Source organism: Ascidia mentula, chromosome 7, assembly GCF_947561715.1.
Source record: "Ascidia mentula chromosome 7, kaAscMent1.1, whole genome shotgun sequence".
NCBI lineage: Eukaryota > Metazoa > Chordata > Ascidiacea > Phlebobranchia > Ascidiidae > Ascidia > Ascidia mentula.
In genome coordinates this window covers 1,736,104-1,756,127 of record NC_138572.1, presented here as the reverse complement: position 1 = coordinate 1,756,127, position 20,024 = coordinate 1,736,104, and the positions used below count along the sequence as shown (strand labels likewise).

The 20,024-nt window shown below is 37.5% G+C and overlaps 3 protein-coding genes across 3 annotated transcripts; all 3 read left to right on the top strand.

Annotated features, from left to right (window-relative positions):
* Positions 1–3,717: 3,717 nt before the first annotated feature.
* LOC145908887 (uncharacterized) lies at positions 3,718–16,202 on the top strand. Its single transcript, XM_082996207.1, has 11 exons — positions 3,718–3,813; positions 4,050–4,059; positions 4,216–4,629; positions 4,684–4,778; positions 4,986–5,131; positions 5,288–5,342; positions 5,437–5,545; positions 5,673–5,854; positions 5,974–6,073; positions 6,206–6,300; positions 16,013–16,202. Exons 1-11 carry the CDS (start codon positions 3,718–3,720, stop codon positions 16,106–16,108), a joined length of 1,398 nt encoding a protein of 465 aa, XP_082852333.1. The 3' UTR covers positions 16,109–16,202.
* Positions 8,553–11,325, top strand: LOC145908734 (uncharacterized). The gene is made up of 12 exons (XM_082996063.1): positions 8,553–8,656; positions 8,723–8,861; positions 8,921–9,102; positions 9,349–9,481; positions 9,559–9,653; positions 9,817–9,950; positions 10,026–10,077; positions 10,314–10,419; positions 10,574–10,755; positions 10,816–10,912; positions 11,062–11,159; positions 11,212–11,325. Exons 1-12 carry the CDS (start codon positions 8,573–8,575, stop codon positions 11,323–11,325), a joined length of 1,416 nt encoding a protein of 471 aa, XP_082852189.1. The 5' UTR covers positions 8,553–8,572.
* Positions 16,203–16,615: 413 nt separating the features above from the next.
* LOC145908885 (caspase-1-like) lies at positions 16,616–18,745 on the top strand. Its single transcript, XM_082996206.1, has 5 exons — positions 16,616–16,722; positions 17,875–17,959; positions 18,180–18,279; positions 18,385–18,479; positions 18,686–18,745. Exons 1-5 carry the CDS (start codon positions 16,616–16,618, stop codon positions 18,743–18,745), a joined length of 447 nt encoding a protein of 148 aa, XP_082852332.1.
* Positions 18,746–20,024: the final 1,279 nt, after the last annotated feature.

The following is a 20,024-nucleotide window of genomic DNA, read 5'->3' as shown; positions in this document are numbered from 1 at the left end:
CCATTTTTGCGCTCTCCCGTCTCTTTTTTTGTTTTCATTTCCCTCACTGTTTTTGTATTCTGTGTTCGTCATCGCCTTATCGCAGTTCTACGTCACTACCCTTGCTCGTCCCATTTTTTTGCGTTCGGCTACTAACACCTTCAGTGCATAGTCTCTCGTTGTTTCTCTTGGTACCACAGCGGCTTGTTGTAGAAAACAGTTTTTATCGTTTTAACCGCTTCGGCTTTTGTCTTGGCAGTCCCGATAGTGGACTTATTGTTGAGTTTTTGTTTTTGTTGTGGTTTTAATTTTTTATTTTTTATTGCTATTCTGTTTTAGACAGAAACTGAAGATGCCAAATAGGCGAAATTAATATTTCTGTGAAATAAACATCGTATTCTGGCGCTGATCGTCTTTTACTCCCTTTGGAGCTCTAGGAATGTTTCAAATCGTGCGTTGTAAAATGATGTTGTGCTTTTCGGGCGGATAGAACAAATGTTTTACACAACAAATTCATAATATAAAATTAGGAAACGTTAAAGTGTTCAGTATGACCACACACATATCATTTTAAGAGCGGCACATCCTGAATTTTGTAAAAAATACAAATTTTGTACAACGATTGTGATGTGATGTTAAAGCCATACAATAGGATTTTGATGCTATTCAAAATTTCCACACATATGGTCATAAATGTTAATTCGGATTCCATGTATAACAAAAAAGTGATGAAAATCAGAGCCTCAGAAATAAAACCTGCTATCCAAACACAGGAAAAGTTCCAAAACAAATAGATGTTGAATGCCGTCGTTGTCCTCTCCTGCTTGGATTACGGAGTCCACAAACGTCATTCCATTGACGGAGCCATCTACCGCTTTACAAACCAAGTCATGTGTAATAGTGTAGGCGGCGGAGCCTGGGGCAGGTCGGTAATAGAATCACATTCACCCACGACGGTTTGAGTGTAGAAGCGGATCTATGTTAAGGGAATTTTTAACCGCTTTGTTGTGCTGTATGAACCATAGAATGACAAGTCGTCAGTAAACGACCAGTTGTCAGCAACCATTGAGCAGTTTGGTAAAAATTAACAGATTGCCAGAGTTGAACGAACAACGTATCGAAGGTAGCAAGTATTTTGTTTGGTATGCCAAATTACACCAAACCATTCAAAACCTTTATTGAAGCATAAAATACAAACATCAATATTAGTGTGCGTGACGGCTTAATAAGCCTGAGGTCTTTATGCACTATAATAATATTTTGTGCACGATGTGCAAAGCGAAGGTAAAAAGTTAAGGATATTTTTATGTTGTATATCACATAGGCCTATTGGTCTTACCGTATGTCATAAATTGGTATATCCATATCAAAAGCTCGAGACAAATCCATATATTGGCATTTCCGTATCGTCAGGACATTATCTTCTTGCATTGATAGCCTTGGCAAAATGCATAAATATTGACTTGTCACTCATGTCACAAATGTGTGCGTAATGCGGAGGTGGTTAAAAGCTGAAAACGAACCATCAGCTATATAGCAAGGTAACAACAAACAAAGTTTATCTTATTGGCATGTCAGTTATGTTGATGTTCTAATGCAAACAAATGTAAGGCGGAATTTTGGACACGTGAAACTGCGGATTAGGTAAAGCGTTGAAAACGTCGTCTAAATACAAGTAAGCGTTGGTCAATTGAAAAAAAAAAAATTCCACTGAACAGGCAACAACTAGATTGCAGTACAAACAGTAAGCTGACAAGACGATATGTTTTATTGGCAATCACACAAATAGTTTTGCCTCTGTCCTGTTTTTCAAGTAAGACAACGTAGGTCCGGATGACACAACACGTTACGGACAATAGGTGTTTGTGATTTATATGGAAATTTAGCTATTATCTTTGCCGGATTGGGACTTGATTTTTTGGGCTTGACTTCCTTTGAGAAAAAGCGATCTTTTGGCCACAACAAGTTCCTAAGCGTTGAGGTGGATAAAAATAGGAAACGTTGAAGTGTTTGGTCTGACCGCAAATGTCATTTCGAGAGAAACTCATCCGGAAAACATATTATTCGATCAAACGATTGCCAGATGGTAAGCCCACATGTTTGCGAATGTACTTCACCGACTTTTTCAAGTCAAACAATGATAATGATTGTTGTATAACCAGATTTAAAAAAAAACTAACGTAATGTCAAAGCAACAGATATAAGTTCTACTATTCCCCAAACATGGAAAAACTTCTACATGAAATCCATGTTGAACGACGCCATTGTGCGCAATTTCTAGGATTACAGTCCGTACACGTTAACCAATTGGACTGCCGGATTAAATATGATGCCATCCCACTATTCAAACCCAGTCATGCGTAACGGTGTTGGCGGCTAAGCTTCAGGCAGGGATCACATTCACCCACGACGGTTTGAGCGTAGAAGCGGATCTTTGTTTAGCGAGTTTTCGACAGCTTTGGTGCGCTGTATGAACCATAGAATGACAAGTTATCATAGAATGACAAGTTATTATTCAGTAGTTTGGTAAAGAATGTCAAAAAGCAATCGGAGTTAATCATGTGGGTAAAGAAGTCGGTATCAGAAAGGCAACGCTTAAGGCCCGTTTACACACGAACACAGTTTGGCACGGCACAGCACAGTCTGGCACACACGGTGTTTACACTACTGGAATAATCGAGCACGACAAGTGCAAGTGACAAGTTACGTTGATAATTTTTTAGGGATGTCACTCTTGCCTTGCATTTCTCTGCCTCGCCAGCGATATTATAAGTACAAATTGAAGTTGTTTCTATTGGCTGTAGATATTTATGAACAAAAGGGCATGTACTGTTTTACATAGTTAAGACATGTACTGTTTTACATAATTTTTTACGACGCAAGGTAACACTACAGTTTATTGAACCAAACACCACAGATTATGAAAACAAAGATGGTATAATTGAACCAGGACAATGGTTTTCCACAGCAGCATCCCGCTGAGACGCCATTCCACATACCGCTTTGTAATGCAGCTACGGCACCATTTCATACGCTCAAAACAATCGCTCACATGTCAAACGCGGTCACATCACACAACCACCACCAAAATAATATACGTCCTACATTTTTAGGCAGTCGCGCTGCACTTTCGCATCAATGTGTGCCGAAATGTGCCCAACTGTGCCCGAATTTATGCGCGTCGAGCAAAAGCGAGCACATCCTAGCACAGACCGGCACATCCCATCCCAGCACAACTCAGCACACGCGCACAATAAAACAAACACGGAATCGTCTGTAGTGTAAACGGGCCTTTACGATGCCTTCAAAAAGCAATCAGTACAGCCGCTGGCTATACAGACCGGTGTTAAACTTACCCAGGTTTGAAGTACCCGCTTTTGTAGTGCGTTTCGAATGTGGTTTTGTGCCAATATGGAGGGGAGGTAGTTTAACTGCAACGACCTGGAGTAAGCCTTAAAATGAGTGCGCGGTAAAGCACGCGAAGGAACTGAAACTCTGTCACGTCACATAAACGTAATGCTCATTTCCTCACGGCACAAACCTTTTTTGCATTGACGTGATGTAAATGTTTCGTTGTTGTGGCAACTTATATTGGAACCAAATAAATTAAATCTTTTTTTGTCAATTACTCCGTAACGATTTTGGAATGTTGATTTCAAGTTCATTTGCAATTTAGAAAACGGTTTGTTACAAAGCAGTTGGTGTTTTTCAATCATTGCTCGAAGTAAAGATACAACAATGCAAACAGTTGATGGGAAACCCTTGAAACCAGCGAAATCAAAGGTTTACAAGAAGATGGAGAAAATGGGAAAGTTTGTGATAATTTACAACACGGTTGGGACCAAACTTTACATTAGAGTACAAAATTAAGCAATTCTTCAACACGTCGTAGATATTTTAAGCTGTTATTAAATATCGTATTTACGTCGTATATATATTAAGACATTTTAAACACGTAATTGTGGTATGCTTGTTTGCCAAACAGTCTATTTTATGCATGCAGATATGTTAATTTCATCATGTTTGTCAATAATCGAAATAACGTTTAACTAAAACATTACATGTTGTAGAATGTGGAAGGTAATGACCCTCGATGATGTCATGAAATTCAGTAGTATGACCCCAGTGTCAATCAAAAGATACTATATATTGGTGTTAATGTTGTATTAAACTTCGATCTACAGTATTTTCATACTTAGGTTCTAGGAATTTTATAAGTTTTGTTATGCTCTGTAGATGCCACAGAAGTAGATCACAGCGATTCTTCATGTTTTGCACTGGCAATTTTTACTCATGGCGATTATGAAGATAACATATATGCATCTGATGGTGCGCAGTACAATCTTTCATTTGCGTTGGAAAAGTTTACGGTTAACTCCTGCAAAAGTCTGAAAGGAAAACCTAAATTTTTTCTTCTAAACGTAAGTAATTTTGTTGTTTCTTTGGCACTTTCAAAAAAGCGGTGGAATATGTGTTGTTCTGACGTCGAAATGAAAAGATATTTTATTTATGAGACATGCAGAGGGGAACAGTACAGCAGAGGCGCTCCCAAAACTTTTTCGACTCTACCTCAGGAAGAGAGAAAAACCAAAGTGCTAACAATACCAAAAGAAGCGGACTTCTTGGTCGCTCATTCTACCTGTCCAGCAGGTATGATCTGTTTGAAGTTTTGTTTCAACAAATCAAAGCAAATGATTTGTTTAGACCACAAGTCGTTTGTCGGGCCAAGTATTGGATCCTTTTACGTCAACAAGTTTTGCGAGGCAATTCGAAACAACGACTTCCACGACATACATGACGTAAGGTCACATAAACTTATTATTAGGCTATACGCGACTAACACACTTCCCTGAGCTGTTACGTACGCTAACAACAATGCACATACCTTGTTCAATGTGACCGTCTTGTTGTGCATGAATTGTTAAACAGATTTCAAACAAATATACACAAGTTTTCGCATCACACAGAAATTGTGTAAAAATTTAGCGTGGTGTCGAATTAAACAGATGTTGACTTGGGTGAGTGGGACGACGGCAGAAATAAGTGCTGAGGAATACGATTCAGATTTTCTGCAAATGCCTACCTTCTCAAGTCAACTCACACCTGAATTCCATTTGCGGGAGCCAAGCACCGAAACACTCTCGAAAAAATGGTATATCTTGAGATTTTTGAACAGAAATCATCAACAACAAACCTAAATGAATGCACCATGGTAAAGTTTGCATTTGTAACAGATGACTTTATAATAAAAGCACCTCTCATTATTTCAGAATAATTGTTTTTGCATCATACGCAAAACTTTTTTTAGGTCTTACACTATGAGACAGGCAAACCGTGGGTTGTTTTACATTTTCAGCAATGAGGTATTTTTGTTTTTGTTAATAACAAATATAACAATTACCATGGATACGGTAACCAAAAATACACATATACGACAAAACATTTATGAAATTTTAGAGGGATGATGACGTGGAAAAGCTGGAAGCAGTTGCAGGAGATCTAAATTTTGAAGTCGAGTTCTTTTCGAAGAAAAGCAAGCAAGATTTACAGGATATTGCAACTAAATGTGAGTAACTTTCTTTTACAAAAACTAACAGCTGATTCATATTTTGCATGGTTACATGCATCAAATAGCTTTCTGACAAACATTAAAAAAATTACCCCATAATACTAATGCATTTCTGCATTTTCAGATATCAAGGCAAATCACCAGGACCACGATTGCTTCGTTTGTGTGATAAAAACGTACAGTAAAATCCACGACGAACTTTTGGTCGGCGACAACCAGGCGTACAAACTTAAAGAATTTGTTCAACGCTTTCATGGAATCGAGTGCCAATCGCTACTTAAAATGCCCAAGATATTCATAATTCAGGTACGATGATGCATTGTGTCTCCATATATGGTTTTCAAATACCATAAACCCAGCAGTGAATCAAACATGTTGAAACAGACGTGTTGTCCGATGCCAGTTAACTTTCGTCTTTTGTTAAGGCGCCATATGTCATGGTACCTGCCGGGGATAGTAATCCAGGCACCGAACATGTTATTCCAGACACTGCGGACACGCTGATATTTTACTCAACTTCTCCAGGTTCGTTTAATTAGGAATAAAATAGCACAACGTTCACACTTTGCTAGATCTAATATTTGATTTTACTTGAAAACAAGATGTGCAACTTAGTTAATGTGCAATATTATTTTTCTGACATTGTTCATTCAACAGAACCACAACCAAACAGTGAAAGCGGGACTTTATTTATCCACACACTGTGTGACGAACTTCGAAACATGCGCAGCACAAAACGTGATTTGCTCAGCGTACGTAGTTTCTGTGGGTACAACATCCTACAATAATTAAGTAATTCTTGTTTTTAGGCATTCTCTCTGGTGACACAAACAATGTCAGAAGTAGTTGGACTACATGTTCCAACGGTGACCAGCCAGCTGCGCAAGAAAATCGCCATTAATTAGCATATTCATTTGAAAGAACATTAAAGTTTAATTCGAATAAATGTCTGGAGATGATTTTGAAGCAATTTTGTACAAATGATCTTTGCTTGGCAATCAACTTCTGTGAAAAATGAATATACACGAAAACAAATTTATTACTCACACCCTTGAATAACGTCACCAAGCAAGTGCAGTGGGTACAGGAAGAAAATATGAAAGGGGTTGATTGCTGGTAACAATAAGTTACATATTCGCACACCCAACCTCGTCATTGTGTAACAAGTTTATAGGTTATAAAGTTAATGTTGTTGACGCATATCAACCTTTATGTGTACAGTGTAAATTATTTTCGTCGCTTAGAGCTGCCTTTGTTTGATGTGTGGTTCTTGGTTGTTTTATACTAATTCTTCACCACGAGACTCGATGCAATGTTAACCGTGTAACACATAACTATTAGGATTCACAAGGCTCGAAGGAACAAACATATTTTAAAGGGACGATTGAGAATGTTATTTACTGAAGAAGATAGAAGAAAGCCGGGTTTTTCGGGACATATCAGTCCTCAAAAACGACAATAATCACTCTAAGGTTCACGGACGAACTCTGCGACTAACAATATAAGCTAAGCGCTACCTATTGCGTACATTGTCATATAACGAATAGGAGAAAACGTTACACAATACAAGCATACTAAGCTGACGCAAAGAAAAAAAAACTTGTGTCTCATGCAGGGTGACATGGTTGATGATTCCTGGGAACCTAACGTTACCTTATCTGTTTGAACTGTATCAATACACAGTAGATTCCTAAAGCACTTCGGCTTAACAAAGCGTTTGTTGCATAAATTTACGGCATTTACATCATCTCATGTTCAAGGTGAGCTAAGATCACAGAAATTAAGGAGGCCCGCGCAATGGGGCGATCCTGTCATCTCAAGGGCAAGCATGTAGCACTTATGCGTGCTCTCAAACTGGGTGTTTGCCACAACATGTGGAGGTTTTGGCATTGACCTAAATTTGTTGCAATAGTTTAAAGTTAAGCAGCTCTTGGTAAAAAGTCTCGGATGGAAGTCAAAGTTACCCCGTTATAATCTGTAGTACAATTTGAGTTATGTTGCGTTGGGCAATGGCTGGGTTGTTTCTTGTAATTTGTTGGTAGGCTATAGTCTGTTTGTATGTTTTAATTTGCAGGACTGATAGCGTACAAAAGGTTAACCCATATAAATTCAAGTATGTTTTGCAATATTTTCACGCTCGCAACAAGTGTGTAAACACAAGAACAGCCAACGAAACCCCATCGAAACTGCGCTGAGTTCGTTGACACGAAAAAGCAAACATGTTTTGCACACAGTTCCACAAAGTCATAAAATCCCAGAGAAAAAAGAGGATTGAGAAACAGAAGAGAAAATAAAACACAATCAGTTTGCAGCTGCACAAAGTTAGATGAAGCAAAAGTTTACAGGAAGTGATATATGTCTCAGAAACACATCATGACTTTTAGGAAAAGGCAAAGATAAATGTTGCCAAGTCTTCAATGATTGCTAAGCACCTAACAGTTCCTTTCAAATTGTACCATTATACCAGTGGTGGGTTGCAGACGAAAAAAGGGGATTCGATGGGGGATTGAGGTCCAGAATTGAGGTATAAGGCACTGAAGCAAAATAAAACAGGCCGTTTAAGTTCACCAAATAAATAATTATCACGATTTATCAGATTGTACTTTGGCTTTGGGGTACAGTTTAATGATTTTGTAACGACCAAGTCTATATTGAGGAGACCGCTGGGCAATCCACGTGCGAAGCAACTTTCTCGAATACGCTATTGGCATTCAAAACCCCAATGGTCGTCAGCAGCGAAACGTACAACAAACAATCGTAGTTGAAGGGTATATCTTGCTCTGAATTCCCTTAAGCTTCGGCTGGCTGTATTTGTTACAGGATATTCTGCCCCAAAGCCTCTTTTCTTGATTAGCCTGCAAAATTTTGCAACTATTTCGTGAAACAGGGTTAATTGTACCGTTTGTATGCAAATCAGGTTCAAAGTTAGGTGTAAAACTAAACAGAAAAATAACTAAAGGCTACCTCCACATACGCAAGCTGCTTTATCGTAAGTAAAAGAAGAGTTTAAGTAAAACAAGTAATATGGAAGAAACTGGAGGCGAGGATCAAATACGAGTGTACGCACAAGGGAAGAGGATGGGAAAATTTGCAATTTTCTCCAACAAAGTATAATTCTGCTCCTTAATTTAAACGGATCAAAAAATTAGTTTCAGAAGAAAAAATATTTTTTAGAACGTTTCAGGTTTTTCATCTCTAGAAGGATTCACTCAAGATGTCAAAACATTGGAAAATGCTGTAAAAGATGTAGGATTTGATGTGAAAACACATGGCAACACTAATTGTGAAGACTTCTACAGGCTACTTAATGAATGTTTGTCGATTGCAATGATTAAAATAGAACATGTAAAACACAACTATGTTGTCCAGTAGATTCAAAAGAAGATCATAGTGACGCTACCTGCTTTGCAATGGCGATTCTGACTCACGGTGGATGCAACGATACTATGTACGCATCGGACGGAATTAAGTTTGATCTATCCTACGTTTTGGAACAATTTACTTCAAAAAATTGCACAAGTCTAGCTGAAAAACCTAAGTTTTTTCTTTTAAATGTAAGAATACATACATTTTGCATCTATCAAGATCTTCATATTTACCAACTTTCTGGTTGTTCCAGACTCAAAGATCTCAATGGATTTACTTATGATGATGATATTTTATTTATATTTTATTGTTATTTATGTACTGGTCTTTAAACAAAACCAATTTACTTGTTTGTGTGACGAATACCGATGGCTATTAATATACTTACACTGTTGTATTTATTTTTCTTTTGGGTAATACCATCCTTTCTGCAGGTGTGCAGAGGAGACCAAGAAAACCGGGCAACATCTGCAACAACGTTTGCAGAAAACCGTAGCACATTAACAAGTAGCACATTAACTGTACCACAGGAAGCACACTTTATAGTTGCTCATTCAACTTGTCCAGGTTCGATGCCTCTAATTATTTTATTGCTACATATACAGAAAGTAATGATAAAATAAACATAAATACTGATTTTCAAGATTACAAGACGTGGGTGGATGTGAGAGATGGTTCTGATTACATTGTTGAGTTTGGCAAAGCTATAAAAGACCAAAACCTTCACGATTTGGTGGATGTAAGTTTTTTAGGGATCCATACTTAATTTTTTTTTTATTTATTTAGGCTATAATTATTTATATATTTTGGATCGGTGCGGCTCATCAACACTTCCACCTACAAACTGATCTACACTATGACCAAGTTTTAAGACGTTTAAATGTACTTAATCTTGGCCTTAGATTTTGACATTGGTAAATAAGTCAACTGCAAACGAGACAAGTTTGAAGGACATACAGATGCCAACGTTTTCAAGCCAGCTAACAGCTGCGTTGCATCTGCGAGAACCAATAACACCACAGTACACGCAAAAAGTGTAAGTATTCGGCCGAATAGATTGTCGCTATTTGTCGGGTTGTATCAGCAAAGTCATGTTTTTACAAAATTTCAGTTTCTATCAGAAAAGATATCGACCAGGCCTATTGGTGATTTTCGGTAACGAGGTACTTTTGCAAAGTGGATAATCTTGTGTCGCTCGATATTCCCAATTTTGTCCAATTTGGCGATTATCACAAAAACAGTTTTCCTGTGTTCGGCGATATTTTCAGATGGAGATCAGTTGAACAATTGTATTAAAAACGATGTTGTTTCAGTGCATATAAAATCCTTAAAATAAGTTAAAATTATTTTTTTCACAAACTGAAAGAATTTCCACCCGACAAAAAAATTGTTTTCTTAGACAGACGATGATACGCGATTTCTGTGTGAAGTGGGACTTTATCTAAATTTTCAAACTGTGTTCCGTGAGATTACTAACAAGCAAGCCATGACCGAGAATATCAAAAGTAAGAGATCCTTACCAGAAAAAAATCTGTGGTTGCCAATAAGCATATTGCAAAACTGCAATGAAGTGCAATTTGTTAGCACTAAAACCGCATTAAACAAAACAAATGACAATAACATTGTTTGATGCACCCTTTAAATACCTGCCCTACTAAGGTTCGCTGCACCCAACTTTTCAAACTGACTGCTTGGTGTGTGTTATTAAAACATACTCCAAAACGCATGACGTACTTTACGATGAACATGGTGGTACATACAAACTCAAAGATTTTGTGAACAACTTTCGTGGAAGAGATTGCTATAGGTTAGAAGGAATTCCAAAACTATTTGTCATCCAGGTATGCCTAAATTGCATTAGCGGCATGATAACGTAATATTAATGATTATTGTTTTGCAAGGCACCCCTAAAAAGAGTGCCTGCAGCGACTCCTTGTGTAGAACACCACATTATTCCGGAAACTGCCGACACGTTGATTTTTTATTCCACTTCTCCAGGTTAGTCAATATGAGTAACAGTTGGTTAAAACAAACATCATGTTTTATCTGGTATCATGAGATGCAATGACAAAAGCAGCAACTTTCTCTTTCGAAATTTTTGCGAGCGACAATTATGATTTTATTCCTTCTATAAATCACTTTCATAGAACCAGAGCCGGGGAGCTTGGATAAGGGTACTCTGTTCATATCTACGTTATGCCGAGAACTTATGAAGGCAAAATTTAAAGTAATTGACATAAAAACTGTAAGTATGCACTTTCAAATAAAATAAAACAAACAAACACAGTTTTATTCAGGTTCTAACTATGGTTACTCAACGGATGTCCAAAGTGGTTGGACTTCACGTCCCAACAATGACAAGTCAACTACGTAAAAATATAAAGTTAGGGGTGGTTGAAGAGAGAACTTAAACACAGAAAAAGAATTTTGACATTGGATATCAATCAAAGCATGAAATTATAAGCGTTGTCGAAAATTTAATTCATAGTTTTGTCTCGCTCGTCTTATGGTAAAGTGCTAAATTGCAATTTTTACTGTACGTGCAAACGCTACGAGTACGTGCTTGTTTGAAATCTTCAATTTTTTCATTGCATTTGAGTTAAACCGTTTTGACCGGACCAATGTAGATCAAAAATCACAATCTATTTTGCAGCAGTAAATACTACAGTGCTATGTTGTTACTTGCATTGGCCTTAACTTAACACCTTGATTGTAAAGTTTAATATTTTCACTACATTTTTTGACACGCATCTTGCATAATGTTTAAAGGGCGAGGTGACAATGTACATACTGTAATCGGAGGTAGCGAACAGAATTAATAAATAGCTTGTTACCAGTTTACGACGTCGCAAAATTTAAGGATATTATTAGGCAAATTCCAGATGATCAGTCCACACCGGAAATACCAGCACTTACGCACACAATCCCAGAATATACTCTACAGTCATATGCGTTGGAAGCTTAAATGTGCAGGTGGCCAAGCTTCGGAAAAGATGAGCAATCGAAAATAAAACTTTTTACTTTGGCAATGTTTATTTTACTAATTTCATCACGTCGGCGAAACAGCAAAAGCGGAGACGTGTATCTTTTGTGTTTGCAAGCCAACTGAGTCAAATCACTGTTGGCTGCATCACTTCTTGCGTTGTCTATTGCGCCACCCAACGCTACAAACCAATCACTTGCCAGTGCGAACGGTTGCAGTCTTACGGTAGATGAACGTTTCTCCGTCATAAAGTTTGTTTGTTAATGTGATAAAAACGTACAGCAAAACCCACGACGAACTTTTGGACGGCGACCAACAGGTGTACAAACTTAAAGAAATTTATCAACAATTTCATGAAATCGAGTGCCAGCGTTACTCGGAAAGCCCAAGATAATCATAATTCAGGTACATTGAGACATTATGTACCTCTATATATGGCCTTTTCCATAACGAACAACTTTAAAAAAAAGAGTAGAAAAAAGCACATTGTGGCTTGCAAGTTAATGTTGGACAATGGGTCATGGTAATTTATTTTCCTGTAGATGTTAACATCATCATTAGTAAATCAATGTACGTAACCATGTGTATATCTTGGTAAAGTTCACTTTTTGTTTCAACCGCATATCAGTAATTCTATTAAAATAGTTTTGCCCGCGGGGAATGCCCGTTTTGTACTCCCCTGTCATAGAGAGTCTCAGTTTCGTCACAAAGCAACCGGTGATGCATTGGGGTCAATTTTCTGGTTGAATGAGCAAGAAGTCACGTGGTGTAGACAGGGCGATTTTCAGCGTGTTTGGTGCAGTCTTCTCAGTCAGTCAGACGTTTGGTGCAGGGTGCTGTGAAAAGTTTAGTTGAAATACCATCAAAATGTTCAAGGGGATGTAGCTCAAAATTGAATCACAGACGTATACCTTAATTTGTGATTTTATGTTAGGCCCGCCTCTTGGCTACGCAGTAAGGTGAAAATTAGTTGCAAGATAGTTGTTTAAAGCACCCCCTAGGGGTCATTTCGGCCCCCGATCAGTCATTATTTTAGCTAAATGGGCTGCAAAAAAATGTAAGATGGTTTTGCGAAAAAATGAATCACAAAAACCTCATCCAATTTGCAATTTAATGTTGGCCCTAACCCTTTTCTGCGCAATGGCAAAAAAAATTGTCACAGGAAAGCTATCCTATAGGACAAAAAGATCCTCCTGGAGGCTCCTCAGATCCTTGCTGTGTTTTGGCGGATGCAGCTGCAATCAATTTTTTTTCTCTATGAATAATACCAATAGATCTTCATGGGTCACTGACTACAGGAATTGTTGTTGGCAAAAAAGCAAATCACTCAGTATAAATGGTGATAGCCTTCAAAACTAGATTTTTGGTATTTAATAGTAACCCTGTTTACATGGCCAAGTCGACTTGAGCATCAAGTCGACTAGTGACCGGGTCACGTGATTTTCAAATTCGACGCGCGAAAACGACGAATTTACATGGGGCTTTTAAGTCAGCTTAAGTTAAGCTGTCTCGGGCTGACAGGCTGTAAATTCAGACTCAATATTTCTAACCTAGGCATGCAGAGAAAAGTTATTGGCAGTTAGTTTACGCAAATGCTTGCTGCAAATTGGTCCTTGATTATAATGTGAGTTTACTTTTCCAGATATAATAGATGATTTAACTAGAAAGCCTGCTGCAACCCATATTTTTTAATTTCTGATTAAACTAAAAGGCTGCATTTTCCTGGAATGTGTTCACAACAACACCATGGTAAGAGTATTCAAGTGAAAATTTCATGTTAGTATTAATTATCTCTGTTCTTCTTCACAGGATCCTTTTCAGAAGCTGTCTAATTCCGTAATCCCATGTACAATTGAGTGTCAGAAAAGACTAAATGGAATGTTTCATACCAGCCCAATGTTAATTAATTTAAAACAAATATACAGAAGATGTGATAGTTACATAACATAAACTTGTGTCAAACAGAAAAGGTTTAAATAAGCCTGCTTTTGTATTTTATGGTTGATTGTTGTTCAAATAATCCTTGCATAAATAAGATGCAGTAGCCTAAATATGAATAAACAACCAGTTTGCATTGACTTATTATATTATAGCACATCCAGCAGCAAATGAAAACAGTTAACACAAGTGCATTCTTCTTTCAAAAGTGTCATCATTCCTGCAATGCATTTGTTTCCTTCAGGTCTCCAAAATGCAACTTAGGTCCTCAAAACGAATGCTGCTTGTTTGTATCTTGATGCTTGTGCAATTCATTTAACACTTGCGCAGTATTTATCAAAATTAACTCGAGTAAGCACACCCTTCTCGCCCCTGCAGCATAGAGCATACCCACGTAGTTGTACTAGAACTAGTTTATTACTTTTAAGGTTTATTGTAAACAGCAAACCCTCAACGCACAACCTCATAAACAAATTACCTAATCCTAACTTCTTCGCGGCATTTGTCGCAACTGGGTTTAAGCTGACTTAATCGCTTTAGAGGTCCCGTAAACTAGTGATGCACCGAAACAGCATTTTTTTTATTCGGCCGAAACTGAATATTCGGCAAAATTTGCCGAACAAATTCGGCCGAATGAACCGAAACTAATTTTGGTATCCATCTCCTTAAAATCGCAATAAATTTAAACAAAACATGTGCTAGAATGCATCTGATCCTATCATACAACCTTTTATTGGCACTTAAAGAATGCTGTACCAACTGCTTAATGTTGATTTCGGTGACAATTAACAAATAAAACACACTAGTACAGTTTGAACTATGATTCTAAACTATACTAAACTTTGCGTACCAGTGTTGCATGCAGTACAAAAGTTTCGGTTTCGGCCGAATTTTGCAAAAATTTTAACCACCGACCACATCACTCCAGACACTGCGGACACGCTGATCTTTTGCTCAACTTCTCCAGGTTCGTATTAGTAATAATAAAATAGCGCAAAGTTTACTTTGTCCAAAACATACATAAACAAAATTCTGTGGACGTTCCTATTTGCTAATACTTGTGTTTATTCAACAGAACCGCAAACATGCGGAGCACAAGATGCGATTGCTCAGCGTAAGTACCAAAGTTTGCGTGCATTGAACGTCAGACAATTCCATAATATGTTTTGTTATCTGACACATTAGTCATTCTGTACATGATTCTGTAAAGGTACTTGTGGGGTCTGCAATGCTTGCATAAGATTTGAATGTAAAGCTTGTAATGAGCGGCAGCTCCCTGATCATTTACAACTGAATTATTGGTGTTTTTAGGCATTCAGACTTAAGTGTGAACAAGGTATGAAAGGCAGAAAGTATGTTTGGTGGAAAGCAAACACTGACTTTCACTTTTTGTGTTTATTTCCAACTACAACGGATTCAGGCGTAGTTAAGCTTCTTATACAGACCGATTAAAGTTCCTTTCGAAACGGAATCAGTACTCTACCAACACTTTTTTGCTCAGTAAATTAAAGCTATTTCTAACGTAATGCTTTCTTTTCAATGCACGATACTATAAGTAATGTGTTATGTTATCTTGCCGAAACAGTGATAAATATTTTTTCATTTCTTTATGGCGGAATTTTTCTAGGCTCCATATGAGGTGGTGTATGCGGAGAATAACGGAGGGAAGGCCAAACACATCATCCCAGACACTGCGGACACGTTGATCTTTTACTCAACTTCTCCAGGTTTGTTTTTGAAAAAAATTATGTGGTTGCGATAACTTAAGTTTGAAGTACACGGACATAAAGCAACGTTGAAGCCAAAAATTTAATCACTAAAGAAAAGTATAACGTCTCCATGTTGACATTTTGTTTTTGAGGGAAATTAGGCCAGGACAGGAACATACATTCGATCTCCAGTGATCAATCGATTACAACTGCTTGAAAGGGGGATTCATTATAATTGACCGAATTTGCACGATACAATGATTTTTTACCAAACACGCCTTGTTACTATAAAGTATATATGCATCTTTTTGATTCAACAGAACCCCAAACCAGCACTAAAGGCGGAACGTTATTTATCCATGTGTGAGGAACTGCGAAACATGCGGAGCTCAAGATGTGATTTACATTCAGTAAGTGGTGAAGTTTCGCAGCATAAAGGGCTTGGAAAGAAATAATTGTTGTTTTCAGGCTCTCTCCCTGGTAACACAAACGATGTCAGAAGTAGTTGGACTACATGTTCCCACAATGACCAGCCAGCTGCGCAAGAAAGTTGTCTTTAATTGATATGTTATGCTAATATTTTGCACAAACATCACATCAAGCGCTATTCACCTTTTCAGAGCAAATATCAGTTGTATATTACAAGATTTCAATGATATTCAAAGTTTTAGCGTTTTCACTTATCTGTTGCGTGTTATTTCGTAATGCTGTTATGAGAAAGTGTAATTTAAGCTTTGGAAATTAGTGTCACAAGTCTTTTAGTAGGATATTTGTGATTTGTTATTATATTCCCCAACGCTTGTGCTGTTAGTTTGTATAAATACTATATTTATATGTTTAATCGGCAAGTATAACGTCACAGATAAACGATTTAATTACAAAGGCATTTTTGGGGTGCGAGGCGAATTTATAGGTATTTTTTGGAATGTGAGAAGATTGATTGACTCGCAGTTTCAAAAATAAACATCCCTCAAAACATCTCATGCAATTATAGTATACGACTGAACAAGCTCCAGATGTGACGTTCAAAATACCATAACCCACAACACCCACAATTCACTCCACAGTAATATGCGTTGGACGCTTAAACGTGGAAGTGGTAACATATTCGGAGGTTTGGAACACATTCTTTGGATAACACCCCAAAAAATTGGTCGTTTAATAATGTACGAAGCAAGGTGAAATATGAAAAGGGACATTTTCGAAAAGTCAGGTCAATATTTTCTTGCATGGACAGCCTTTAAAAAGGCAAAGTGCATAAATATTGACTTGGCCACTCACGTCACAAATGTGCGTAATGCGGAGGTGGTGGAAAGCCGGAAACGAATTCTCAGCACAACAAACAAAGCTTATATGATTGGCATCTTCAGGTTGATGCAATAATATCTACGTTGTATTTCGTAACTCTCCTTTGTTTGTAAGAATACGAAAATAAAAAGGTGTAAAAGGCCAATAAAGTTTCATAATCTTGTGATAAATTTGCCTGCACCGTAAACCTTGTGGCAGCCGTGGACTTTGCAAATGTTTTTTTTTTAAATAGGATGAGTTCGATACTGACTGTACCTTACGACATTTATCAGATATTACCTGTGCTGTTCGTATCAAAATTAGGTGCAACGTTTGTTACCATATCTAACGCAGTAGGTTCCTTTTTTGCGCCTTATTTCCGCATAATTTGAGTCTGGTGGTTTGTGTATAACTTGCCGTGTAAATGTTTGTCTGCTTGTTGTCCCGTCGTAGCACCTGTAATAAACATAACTTACATTACATATGTACTCGGAAACGTCACATCTAAAAGCTTTAAATACAAGGTTCTTTCCACGGCACCGGACACACCACGTGCAAGGCGAACGTCCCGACTTCACCAGGTTTAGGAGATTATTTAAACGAATATTATGGGTATGGAATACGATTGGTTAATTCGCATCTCAGTAATCAACCAGTTATATTGTACGTACTCCCTTATTCAACTTTTGCTGCCGTTTCGTTGCTCTGTTGTCTGAGTAAACGGCACTGCGAACTACAATTATTTGACAGTCAAGTTGGCACGTTATAGGTTACAAAGTAGGCACGCTGTGAAGAAAAGTCCACAAAGTATATATTGACGTATCCTGGTTCTTGCAATTACCCTAGAGCAAACAAAAGCGAATTGACAGACTTTCATCATACATTCCTCATTGTACAAACGCATTTATAGGCTATCATAGCTTCATAGCAAATGGCAGTAATATTAAAATACAAATTGTTGTGATCGGTAAAGCGTAACATTTTTCGTGTCCTGTTTTATTTTATTTCACACCCTGCTAAACATTCCAATGCTGATTGTCCAGGAAAACGATTAGCCTCTTTGTTCAACGCTTTCATGGAATTGAGTGCCTAGCGTTACGCGGAAAGCCCAAGATATTCATGATTCAGGTACAATGAGGCATTGTGTATCTCTCTATATGGCCTTTTTAAATAACATACAGCAAGTAAAAAAAAACATAGGAAAACAGATTGTTAGTGGCGAGTTAACGTTGACCAATTGGTCATGATAATTTTATTATCTAGTAGCAGTTAACGTCATCATTAGATGAATGTGACCATGCGTTTATCGTGGTAAAGGGTTGGCACGTCAGGTTCACTTCTTGTTTAGGCGACAGATGTAATGGTAGATGCTGGGACGAGCAATCCAACCACCAACCATATCATTCCAGACACTGCGGACACGCTGATCTTTTACTCAACATCTCCAGGTTCGTTTTAGTAATAATAAAAAAAAATAAAAAATATTATGAAGATCTATAGATTGTCCATATATGGACATCCTAAACTTGCTGATACTTCTGTTTATTGAACAGAACCGGAACCCAACAGTGAAGGTGGGACTTTATTTATCCATACACTGTGTGAAGAACTTCGAAACGTGCGCAGCACAAAATGTGATTTGCTCAGCGTAAGACCAAAGTTTACATGCATGAGACGTCTGACAATTACATAAAATGCTTTGTTATCTGACACATTAATCACCATTAATCATTCTGTAGATGATTCTGTAATAGTAATTATGGGGTCTGCAATGATTGCATAAGATTTGAATGTAAAGCTTATAATAAACGGCAGTTCACTGATCATTAACGACTGAAATATTGTTGTTTTCAGGCTTTCTCCTGGTTACACAAACGATGTCAAGAATGGTTGGACTATATGTTCCTACAATGACAAGCCAGTTGCGCAAGAAAGTCGTCTTTGTTTGATATTTTGCTGTTGAATTGTTTTTTTCGATTGCATTTTGTCCCTCGTTTCGGAAAAAGGTGAAAAACGTGATCTTTTTTTAGAACAATATTGATTTTTTTCATACCAGCTGTTTTCTCGATACAAAGCTTCAGTTCATTAACCATGGAAAAAAAATTGCCTACTACTATTTTAATTCAGTGGAAGTTGTCGCTAGACGTCGTGGTGGCGCAACTCAGTCAAAAATTTGGTCTGTCAGCGAGTCGAGCGGTTGGCCTCCTTTGTTAAGGTGCCCACCTAAATATCAAATAGAAATCATCATCAATATTCTTGAACAAGATAAAAACTGTTTATATATATGCTTATTTAGGCAGAGTGTTATGTAGAAAACTCAAATCAACAAAGTAATAGTATTTAACGTTACCGACACACAAGAGTGTATACAACTTTGAACCAACGAACAGTTTAAACGACGCGGAATTTCGATATTCTTCACCCAAAGCAGTAGCAATCTTAACACGAATAAGTATCTGGCTAGAAAAAGTTTCGTTTATTTTGTTCCAACTATCATAAATCAATTATTCAAAACATTAAATTGAATAGTAAAAATGTCGCGATTGAACAGATTCTACGTTGACAAACAAGTCTATATTGAGGATAATACCAGGCAATCGCGTGCGAAGCAACTTGACTTGACATTCAAAGCAGCAATGTTCGTCACCATGGTCGTCAGCAGCGCGTGTAGCGGAACGCACAACAAACAACGGTAGTTGAAATTATTCGGGGCGAAGGGTGTATCTTGTTCAAAAAATACCTCCTGAATACTTTGTTTCTTGATTAACCTACAAGATTTTGTTGCGGAAAAATTTCACATGTTGGTTGAACGTATAATTGTCAGGACATATTGGTAAATGTTACAAAAAGTGTGCTGAAAAATTGACGGGTTTCAAGTCTCAACTTTCTTGTATGTGTTGAAAATCAAACGGCTCACTGCAATATAATGCCTAAACAAACATAACGTGCTGTATTGATGTTGCAATGAATAATATTTGTTTTGCTTGAGATGAAAGGTTGTTAAAAAAACCCTCGGCGAAATAATAGTATTAAATCAAAACCTTTTGAAGCTATAAATGCTCAGTCACGGCCACAGGTATCGCAAGGACGAAACAACAACCAAAAAAAATGTTCGCTTCAGTGAACGTGTTTAGCGTCTCGTTACGAGCAGTACTCTTTGTCACGTCCGCAGTGTTGTTTGGTAACAAAAGAG